The sequence below is a fragment of the Lontra canadensis genome, unplaced genomic scaffold (assembly GCF_010015895.1).
Source record: "Lontra canadensis isolate GAN:19392208 unplaced genomic scaffold, GSC_riverotter_1.0 scaffold27, whole genome shotgun sequence".
NCBI lineage: Eukaryota > Metazoa > Chordata > Mammalia > Carnivora > Mustelidae > Lontra > Lontra canadensis.
The window spans coordinates 4,893,812-4,905,306 of record NW_022631021.1 but is presented as its reverse complement, the minus strand read 5'-3'; the positions used below and the strand labels follow the sequence as shown (position 1 = coordinate 4,905,306).

Sequence of the window (11,495 nt, the reverse complement as noted above, 5' to 3'; positions counted from 1 at the left end):
TAAACTAGCAAAGTTTACTCTGAAAAAAAAAATTAAAGATGACATGATAGTCATCTCCAATAGTTGAAAGCTTTTCAAGCAGAAGAGAGATTTAGACATCGAAATAGAATTAAGAGGTAGGGAGCCTTCTGTTACTGAAAGTATTCAAATAGGTGTGTCGATATAGAAGCAAACAGATGCATTCATGGCAGATCAAATAGTCAAACCCTTAAACTTGAAAATTTTGGATTTTTAGGATTCATAAATATCACCATCTCTTTCTTCATTAACAAAGTTAGGCTTGGAGGAAAAAATACAAGTTAGTGCTAGATCCTTTCTGGAACTAAAGAAAAAATTCTCCAGGAGAAACATATCAATTCTCTCATCACCATTTCTAAGAGAGATATTCACGAGGAAACTGTTGTTCAATTTGAACTCTTCTCTATATTGATTACTTTATAATTATATTAACAATATTCAGTATTCGGGTTTCAAAGCCTGTAACAATACCTGTTTTGAAGAGATTGTCTGTTTATTTTTGCCTTTATCAGCAAGAGAAACTCATCCTTCATGTCTATCATTGCGCCAGGCATTGAGCAAAAGCTTCCTACAAAACGATATGGTTGGGTGTTTTTCTTATCTGGGATCAGTGTTTCTTGAGAAGTACCTACAGTGCTAAGAAGTGAGTACGTGATGATAGTGAGCATCATTAGAGGAATCCAAGTAGATAATCCATTTGCAAGCACCAGAGAAGTGCGGTTATGCGATGCGATGGGGCTACCCCAGAGCCCCAAATGACAAATTAAATAGTTGCTGGGTTGTGGGGCATCTTAAATCTTAAGTGGGGTGGGATTAGGATAAATTGCAGAACAGTCCTATTGAGGATGGGTCAAGAAAGACACAGCACACAATGGACCCAGAAAATCCAGGCTGTCAGAGAGGTGTGTGTGTTTATCAAAATTATCTTTAAAAAAATCACATTATTGTTGCTATGAACACTTGACTAGTAAATGTGAAATATATCGTAGCAGGGAAAAAAAATGCGTCCAGAGGGTGTTCCATCCTGCTGTTCAGAACATCGTGGGTGCTCAAATAATATTAACGCTCCACGATGAAGATGGTAGCGAGGATGATGATGATTAATGCAATCCAAGGAAAAACAGGGCTGGGGAGGATGACACAGACGAGAGACCAGGAAAGGGAGGATGACTCACGGGTGAGGGGTACCTGGGGATGGAGCGATGTGGCGTGCACGTTGGCGAGCGTGGGGGGAGAGGCTGGGGCACGCGTGGCTCCGACCTGGGGAGTGGGCGGGTGGCTGCCCGTGGGCGGAGCGGCTCCGGGACTGAGTGGCTGGCAGCTATGTCTGCGAGAGCAGCAGCATCACCCGGGAGCGAAGCCTCCGAGACTCCGCCTAACTGACACCCAAAACTCTTCCTCTCCCTCCTGCAGCCCCAAACTGGAGGCAGCCGAGCCTGGGAGCAGCCTCAGCGGCGGCGGCGGCGGCGGCGGCGGCTCCAGCGGCTGTGGCCCCGGTCCCAGCCCCGCCCCCGCCCCGCGCGCCCAGCGCGCGACGCCGGGATCGGCCGAGCCTGGCGCGAGCCCTCGCTCCCTCGCCGCGCCCGCCGCGCCTCCGCCTGCCCGCCCCCGCCGGGCGAGGCTGGGCTGCGGGAGGTGGCCGGGCGGCCCCGAGCCTAGCTAGGGCGACCAAAACAAAGGGAGCATCCGGGACTGGGTGGATGCAAACAACCATGAAAGACTGGGTTCTCTCTCTCCCCGGCTCTGCTGCTGCCGCCGCCGCTGCTCCTCCTCCTCCCGCCGCCGCCAGGAGGGCTCCTCTGTGAGGGGAAGCAGGGGCGCAGCTGCTGGGCGTGAATCCGAAAGGTGAGAGCCAGGGAGCCAGAAGAGGGGGCGGGCAGGCCACGAAAATGTCCTCGGCCGTGGGGCCCCGCGGTCCTCGCCCACCCACGGTGCCTCCCCCCATGCAAGAGCTGCCCGACCTGAGCCACCTGACCGAGGAAGAGAGGAACATTATCATGGCAGTGATGGACCGGCAGAAGGAAGAGGAGGAAAAAGAAGAAGCCATGCTCAAGTAAGCCACCCCCAGCCGCGCCATCCGTGCTCCGTGCCTCCATCGGTCCATTCACGCTCACTCACCCAATCCTCTCGGCTGAGTGTGGGGGAGGGGCGGGCGAGGGTGCTGGGGTTGGGGGCGGAGGCTCCCGCCTTGGGGCCAGGGGCGCTGGGTTGAGGCGGAGGGAGATTACGGGGACAGCAGGAAGGAGGGGATGCCACCGAGCGGGAACCCAGGAGCCAGGGAAGGATGGCTTCAGGCTGGGTTGCAGAGGAAGATTGGGTGGACAGGGACCACCCTGAGGGTGGGGTATGCAGAAGCTGAGGAGAGCTGGTGCCACCCAGGTGGAAGGGCCCTGGGCTGGGAAGAGGTTGAGGGAAGGGGATGAGTGGGAGAACGGGGAGGTGGGATGGAGAGGTGCTGAGAACAGCTCCTCTTCTCTTGGAGTTGTTTAGGAGGTTGGGGTTACCCCAGTGAAGGGTGCCAGTATTTATGTAAGAAAAATGCTTATGTTAGTGTTCATTTTGGTACTCATTCATCTCCAGATCAAGGTTGGGTCTTTTTTTTTTTTTTTTTTTTTTTGGGCAGTTGCCATCTTTGGTAACCTGCCTACCCAGCTTCTCTTTAAGCTTTTAGTCACAGTCTTCTACACAGAATTCCTGTGTGAAGACACATTCTCTTACCCATATACAATGCCATTGGCGATGCAAAGTTTTTAATAAGGGGAGAAGCTGATGGGGACTCCAGCCTGAATAAAATAGAGGTTCCTCTTTACTGGTTTCCTTCCAAGAGACCTCTGGGGCCTGCTCAGTTCCTGGTGGAAGCAGTACAATAGGGGATCATATATTTGCACACATCCCCTCTTAAAGCCCATCAACCCTTCAAAGGCTCTCTGTCTAGTGTCCCATTTTCCTGTGTCTGGGGAGGGGATGGGGCTCCTTGCAAGTGGTGCAGGGGTGTGTGACACTGCCTGTGCTGCTGCTTTCATATTCTCAGAAAAAACTGCTTACAAGGTACTGGCATCCAGACTGGGTTTTCCTTACTCCTTAGCATCACCCACAGAGTGGAGCTGAAGGGGACTTCGACCCTGCTTTCCCTTGGGAGGTCTTCTTGTATTCAGGAAAGTTTTCAACTTGAGGTAAAGGAATTTGGAGACCCTGGTTGGAACTAATTCCTTGGTGTCTCCTGTTTAGCCCAGAAGGTGTATCTGGGGGCAGAGGATTGGCATGAAGTGCCAAAGGGAACCTGTTGCATCTGGAGTTAGCTGAGAGCAAAGAAGGGGCAGGGAGGGAACAGGGGTGACACCCACGCATGGAACACACCCTTCAGGCCCCCCCCCCCCCAAACCCTGAAGGATTGCCTTCTCTAGAGAAGATGCTGCCACTGAAGCTTTCTTCTGCTTCCTCTCAGTGCAGCAGTGCCTGGAAGGAGAGGAAAGGAGGGAGGCTGCATTCACAGACTGATAGGTCCCCACCCGTGTAGCTGCCACCCAGATGGAAGAGGGGGATATCGGGCAACTGCTGTGGATGCTGGGTCCCAGCAAAAGGGTAGAAATACAGTCATTCCTCTTGCCCTTTCATTGTAGACTCAGAGAGGGTCCATTAACTTGCAAGGCCAGAGCTGGCCTTGTTCTATAAAGAGCAGCAGGTTTCTGGATTCCCTGCTCCTTCTCATCCAAAAAACAAACACTTTAAGCCTGGCGGCTTGAGGGAGGCAGAACCCTCGTTAATCTGCTGCCTGTCCCTAGTGCAACACTCACATCCCTGGTGCTGCAGGCTTCCCCTCTTCTGAGACTGGAAGTAATGGATTGTGTCTGATGGTGCTGCTGTTTGTCTGTCTGGTTGTCAGTCCGTCTGTCCTCACTGGTTGCAGTCCCTGCCACCTGTCCTGGACACCCTTTATGCTGGTCGGGATTTACAGGTTGCGCCTGTTCCTTTTGGTGTTAACTGCAGACAGCAGGTGGATGGAGGCCTCCAGCAGCCAGCGGAACCCATGAGCTGCTGATAGGGTCCAACTAGGAAAGGAAAGGCACAGTGCAAGTAGTGGCCATCGCGCCTCTCCCGTTGGCTGTTTCAGGCTGCTGGAGAGTGAGAGATTTTAAGTGGGAGAGGGTGAGTTTTAGGACAGAATTCCAAATCTGTGAACTGCCTAAAGATAGCATAAGATCGTATGGGCTCCTGTGGACAAATAAAAATGAAGAACACCGTCCAACTGCTTATGTCTGAAACATCTTTCCCACTGCTGTTCCTGTGACTGCTTTGCCCCAGCTTGCAAATATTGTTCCTTTATTGCAAGGATTCACAAAATATCGCAGTATGTGACACTGTTATACAACAGCCCTCTATCATCCCAGACCTCTTCATTAACTTTATCAATCAGCTTCATGTGTTAATGTCTTGGCCTTTTGTGCAGTGGCAGATTGGTGAGTGTTTTGGAATCCCGGTTTGCTGCTGTGTAAGCGTGTCATATTGTCTGTACTTAGTGGAACAGTGCTGTACTTTTTTTCCAGAGGGCACTTTATGTCTTAAGAACTGGTCATTGTAGAGGCGATTCAGATGACACATACATGTGGGAGCTTAACGACACAGTCATAAGTGGTGGTCTTTTCTCAGCTTTGCATAAAAATAGTGGAAAACATACTTTTCACGAGGCTTTGAAGTGTTTGTTAAATCAGAGATAAGTTTTTATGGTAATGATTGGTCCATTGTATCACGTATCTGAGAAATTACTTTCACAACAGGCCCCACAAAGCGAAAGTTCTGGTCACAGCAGTTAGACTTAAAGTTCACTTTTGTCATCACTGCAGAACCATTACCTTGAGCTACCTACTATGCACGCTGTCTCTCTCTTCACAATGTGTACAAATGTGCAAGGCATTTATAGAGGATAGAAAACTGATGTGTGAATCTGGGAAAGATTAAAAAATATACATTAAAATATATTTGTGTAGTTTCATCAGCCTTGATTATAAATTACTACTTGAATTTGGCCTTGGTAATTCATCTTTAGATATGTGTAAATGGAAAAGAATAATCAAGCTAATTTTTACCTCAAGATTTCAGAAAAATTTTACTCAAAATTGTAAGTGCTTAGTCATAAAAATAATTCATTTCGTTGGCAAAGTGCACCAATTTTAAATACCATTGCCATTTAACTAGAAATAGTTGAACCCCTTTAAATAATTCTTAATGACTGATTTAATTATCTGCAAATCAGAGGTCTTTTCTTAATCTTAGTAGTTTTTTGGTGTGTGCGTGCATGCGTGTGTGTTTTCTGAAGGCTTTTTGAAACCCAGCTTCCTCAATGAATACTCTTTCAAGTAACTGTCACCAGACACCGTGAGCCAATACATTACATGAGTTGAAAACTGCATTATCTGGGACCTAAATCAGAGAAGATGTTATTAGATCTAAAATCTTATTCCTTTTTTTTAAATAAAAGCTTCATAGAGAAAGGAGCCACAGAATAGTAAGGGAAGAGAAAAAATAGAAGTAGAGAGTTAAAGGGATTTGAGGATGGGAATTGAGAACCTTATTGAAATAATTAATAAAACTACTAACATTTATTGAGCATTTACCTCATTCTGGCCATTATTCTAAGTGGTTATTGAATCAAATGCCAGAGTTGAACTATGCTCAACTTTTAATACATGCATATTTGGATTCTCACAACAGCCTGTGCAGAAGGTAAAGCAGGTCACATAATCCTCAAATCTTCATCCTAAACTCAGAGAATTCCAGTAATACCCTAAGCTGACTCACATTACATGGCCCAACCAGGATTCAAGCCCAGACCTTTTATTCTAAGTCTGAATATTTTCTCACACACTACACTGTCTTTCCACCAAGAAAAAGCTTGCATTTCATCTACCTTTTCCTTAAATTAGTTTGGGCTCTTTCCTCAGTTTTAGAGAAGTAGTTTGGCAAAAGATTACGTTGACTTAGTAGATCAGGTGCTGATTATAGGAGGGACTGGAGCTTCACTCACACTCTTAATAGAGTTTTCCTGTGGAGTGAGGAGAAGTGAATTGTCTCCAATTTGAAGAAAATAGAAAGCGTCATTGTATAGTGGAAAGACCATTAACTTTGGATCCAAGCATTTTGGGGTTCTAGTTCTAAGTCTGGCACTTATTGTGTAAATGTGGGCAAGACAATTAAATGGGGATTCTGTGAGGTTCTATTTTACTTGCAAATTCTGCAATTCATGGTGTGAAATTAATTTATAGAAAATGTTGACGTTAGACTTCTCCCTCTCTTCTTTCTCTTTTAAATTATTTTTTTCCTTATTATGTTCAATTAGCCAGCATATTCTCACTCTCTTCTTAACAGGAAGCTTAATGCTGACTTTTCACACATCCATAGTATCTACTTCCTTCATGAAAGGTGAAGGAAAGTAGAAGTAGAACTTTTATAATTTCAGCTTTTCTTTCTCATTTTTCTCCCTCTAACCAATTATGCTATTATGACCTCATATGTATCCATAAGACTCAGTACGAAAGGCCAAAATTAGCAAGTGGGAAAAGAAGGAAAAGCAGACAGGGCAGCTGGGGAGGAATGCAGAGGGAGTCCCCATGGATGCAAGTATCATGTTTTCATTGGGATTTGCAAAGATTTTCATCTCTTACGCCTGAAAATATTCTCTCTTGTTGCTGAGACAAGGAAGGGTAAGAAGGAAAAGAAAGAACGCAAATAGTAATGAGGGACTGCTGCTAAAACACGAGCTGGTGTGTACCATTTTTGAGATGTGTTAAATAGAAAAGAAGGATAAAACTCACCACTTTACTTGAACTCTAGCTTCTTTTACGCCATTTATGGATAGGGTTACATTTAGAGAAGGTTAATCCTGTACTCTATTGAAGTTTTCTTCTTTCAGCAAAACTTAGTAAGTGAATGTGCCCAGGACTGAATTCCCAAATATTTCAGAGAAAATATAGAATAGGGAAGCCTTAAAAAAGGAAAGACATGAGGAGCTGTCAAAGAGAATGGAGGGAAAGAGACATAACCATTAGTTCACATTTTTGCTAACATGTCTTGACTTTCTTTTAACTTGTATGTGTTCTTTCTTAACCAGATGTGAGGGGGCACCATCATTTAAATAAGTATATTACCAAATTTGAAATAGAATATGGAAACCAGTGTGGGCTATATGTGCTACTGCTGACTTGAATAGAAACACAACATCTTGGGAGTGTTATTTGCTCAACTTGTTAAATGAGGAGAATGATTTATCTTAAACCTGTGCAGTAAGCTTCCTGGAAAGATATCAAATCAGAAGTCCTGAAATAATATTAATCCGCACCTGGAACCTACAGGTGGACGGGACTGATGTATCATGGGTTATAAAGTCCATTGTATTGCATTTCATATACCTTTATGGACAATTTTATATTTTTTTAATTTTTTAAACACTTTTTAAACACTTTTTACATTTTATTCTGTGATATGGGTTGGATATTTCAGAGCTGGTCCTGCAAGTTGAGGTAAATTTTCCTAGGGCACATGACAACTAGAGTTATAGAACCCAGAACCTATGTGCCTTGACTCCCAAGTTGGTAGTCCTCTTGTAAATCTTTTTAAAAGTACATCAGGCAAATAATAATAATAATAATAAAAGTGTGTCAAGCTGTGGTATTATGGTCTGTTTCTCTTTTCTCTTTGGTGGAGGGCTAACATTGATTGCGTGCCTTCCACGTGTCAGGCATTTGCTGGATACATATTTCATTGTCCTGAGCTCACTCTTGATAAGAAGGTCATCCTTTCAGTATTCTGTTTGTGTTCTAGTATTAGTGAAATTCCCAGCACTAGCTAGATACCTACCTTTGCTTATGACATTTGATTCTGGCGTCCAGAAAATTAACCTAAAAGGGGGAAGAGAAGAATTTCTTCCGGCCAATGGCATTTTCAGCCCTTTTCCAAGTCCACCTCTCTTTAATCTCTAGATCTGGCCACAGCTTCTTCGTTAACCCTCTGCACCAGGGGCTTTTCTGATCTGTTGGCTCTTTTGCTCATAGTGTTAATACCTTAGCGTCTTCCCACCATTCTACTCCACCGTGAGGTTATTTCTTCTCCCCACGATTGTTCTCAAGTTTTATTTGTTAGGTAGGCTATTTTGAACAAAGTGTTGTACAATAGTCAATTCAATAATAAGATCATTTTTTCAGGCTTTGAAAATGGGCATTAGGCTATTTTATTTTATTTTAATTTCAGGCATTGGGCTATTGAGGTAGAATAAAGAGAGTCCTTTGTTGAGAGCCTGATGTTGGTGTGTTAACTACAATTTTGTAACTGCCATGGTCAGAAGGGAAGGTGAACATCAAATAGTTGGATAGAGCAGTGGACTAAATGCTGTTCTTAACACTACCACTTTCTATAGGTGTAACCCATCCGAGTCTCAGTTTCTTTGTGTGTCAAGTAGAACTGGTAATGCCTGCCTGGCTAACTTAGGAGGCAGTGGGTAGTGGAAACACCTTTAAACTTAAAATTGCTGTATGAAAAACTACAGAAGAATCTCAAGATTATCTTTTCCTGTGGTTACTGCTGCTACTAGGGGCTCCATGGAGATGAATTCTTAGAGAACAGTCCACTCATTGTGTCATGCCAACAGTAGTGTGGTGAGGGCTGCAGCTACCCATTGGAGAATTTGGTAAGGAGGTGCTAGGTAAAATAAGTCCAGGGCTTGGTCTGAGGTGGTATTTACCTTTTTATGTTCTTTTTCTCATTAAATAGCTCATAAATGTCTTTAACATAAAAAGCAATGTGGGCAAAAAGATCAAGTCTGAAATAGCTAAAAGGCAACTCTAATTCAAAAATGTGAAGAGAAACTAGTTTAGGGTAATTTCCTCATCTTTTACTAGAAAAAGACCCATGATTTTAGTGCCACTGGATTTTATAAATTATTCATTTTCAGAATTGGCTGAATAAGGAGCCGTAAACTTGTCAAGTAGTAGTTTCTCTATCATGTCAGTTTATTGTTGGGTAATGTAATAGATTATACATTTTTCAGATTTTTTAAAGATTCTTTACTGGATGCTTTGGGTTTTCTGTGTGCATATTCTCATACATACTTTTTCATCAAGTTCGTGTCCACTTTGACCTAGGTGAGTTTTCTGTGAATGGCAAGAGGGGAGTATACTGTACTGACTTTAGATTTTCTACCTCTGTTGCTATCTTGTGAAAACTTCCTGTACATGTGAATGTTTATTTAAAGAGAAAAATAGAATTGTTTAAAAAGAAAGTGACTATACATGTTGGTTTGCCCAGGACAGTATCTATTTATGCCTACATCTCCTCTATGATTATGGAAAGTATCTCTTTTTCTCAATTCTGTGTGTCAACATGGACAATAAGTAATAATTTCTTCTTTATAAGTTTTGCTTCTCTGATCCATTATTCATTTAAAATTTAGGAAAGTCAAATAATTAATATTCATAGAATGTATCTTACCAACAAATAATACAAGCAAGTTATAGACATATTATTTTGGAAAATCATTAGTAAATGGGAGAGCTTTGGCTGAGAAGGAGGTGTTATCTTTTATGGAGTCTCAGTGGAATGCTACCTTTTATGGCAAAATAGAATTAAAACTTCAAAACATTTTTCATATAACGCTGGCTATGAATTGCAACCGCAGGCAGGACTTTCCTTACGAATTTTATCCTTTGGGCCTTGCAAAGGAGCAGCCTGCTATTTAGAGAAGACATTTAAGTAGATTTTAGAATGCAACATTTTAATAATTCTTCTCAATTTTAGATGTTAAATAAGGTAATGTTATAGAAAGTAATTTCATACAAATTGAAAGTAATTAATGTGCTTAATTAGATATTAGCTAAGAACTAAAGAACTATAATGAGCCAAATAGTTACCTTTATGTAATATAATAGGTAATACCTTGCTAGTGATTTATATAGTAGTTAGTCTTTTTTGTGTCTGTTCCCTATTATTATACAGGTAATTATTGTTTCGAAGATGCCATTATATTTACATAGGGAAGATAAATGAATTGAAAACCAATGAAAGTATCTGCACTGTGTATGAATTTCTCTTGCCCAGTTTACCTTCTTTTAATAGACTCACGAATGTTCACAAATGGGAGCTAGTATAGTAGGAGTTATTGATGGGGCTTTCTGGCTGTATTTCTTACACTTTGTGTAGTCTATTTGATTAGCTACCCAGTTGCATTCCTGTGCTCAAATATGATCGATTTTTGAGCAGTATTCTAGGAGATTACTGATATTAAGAATATCAGGTTATTTTAAAGTTGTAAGTAATCAGTGCACAAGCATCATGTGCCACATTATCGTTCTTGATGTTTAAATGTAGCTCTTAACAAATGGAATGAGAGGCTCTTCATTTGAGTGGTTAGCTGTTTTGTTTTCAATTTATGGGGTTTTACACTTTAGAAACCTTGGGCAGATGATATATGAAATATCTAGGGAATGTTTAAATCAATTTATCAGGCTTCTTTATTATAGGATAATATATATATATTCACATTTCAAAGTTCTATCCAGGTCAGAAAGATTACATAGTGTATTAGCAGAAAGAGATGAAAACAAAAGTAGCCAAATAGCTTTTCCTTTTATATTTCATACAGCTTAGCAGATTTGTCTTTCTTAGCTATCCTGTCTTGTAATATATTGGAGCTTAAGTCTTCTTTCCTAACCCCTTTTTTCAAGAGGAAAACTTGATGTCTTTGTATCTGAAATAAAGGGAAATTGAAATGAGCTGGCTTATATATTTGGGATATTAAAATTTTGGTAAGAGTAAAAATTGTAAAGAGATTTTACTTTGACCATCATGACAATTGTCATAAAAACATAATTTGGAAAAACTAAAATGTAATAAAGTCCTCTTATGAATTAGGCTGGATATTTCAATATAAAGATGTCTCCATACCTTAGGCCAAATCTAATGACCTAATCTATAGCAACCTGGAGTAAAAACTTAGTACTAGTCTGAAAAATATACTATTGTCTGAGTTTTGTTCCAGACACAGGCACTGAATGGGACTGCCTGGTATTTGGAACTCCAAAGGCCTAGGCTATAATGTTACTATTGAGTAGATCTATGATTGATAATCTGTCAGGTGGCTATCTATCTAGTCCCTGTCTTCCATAAAGGCAACATAGTTTAAGGTTCTTAGAGGTTCCACATGCAGAAAAAGAAAAAACAAAGAATTTACAATCCTAAACCAAGTAGCAGATAATTTACCTGGTGAAGTAGTACAAATGTTAAAAAATACAATGTGTACTTTGGGAAAATGCTAAATAAGCCATACAAAATAGTTCAAAATGAGTGGTGGTTATAATAGGAGCTGGAGGACTTTTTCAAGCTCTCTTGGCCTTCTTTCTGTAACTCCATTTCCTTCTGATTTGTCTTCTCCTTTCCCATGTGTCCCTAATCAATCTTCCACTGATAATACAATGTTGCTCTTCCCATGGGTC

General features: G+C 41.7%; 1 protein-coding gene across 25 annotated transcripts in view; it reads left to right on the top strand.

Annotated features, from left to right (window-relative positions):
• Positions 1-1,578: 1,578 nt before the first annotated feature.
• Positions 1,579-11,495, top strand: part of RIMS1 (regulating synaptic membrane exocytosis 1) — a 491,535-nt gene continuing 481,618 nt past the window's right edge. For 13 of the 25 annotated variants that reach the window (XM_032864392.1, XM_032864391.1, XM_032864388.1 and 10 more), the window contains exon 1: positions 1,580-2,071. In XM_032864392.1, coding sequence (XP_032720283.1) covers positions 1,908-2,071 — 164 coding nt within the window. In that variant the 5' untranslated portion in view covers positions 1,580-1,907. Of the gene's footprint in view, positions 2,072-11,495 lie in introns of all 25 variants that reach the window. The other 12 variants (XM_032864390.1, XM_032864389.1, XM_032864382.1 and 9 more) reach the window with 2 other exon arrangements.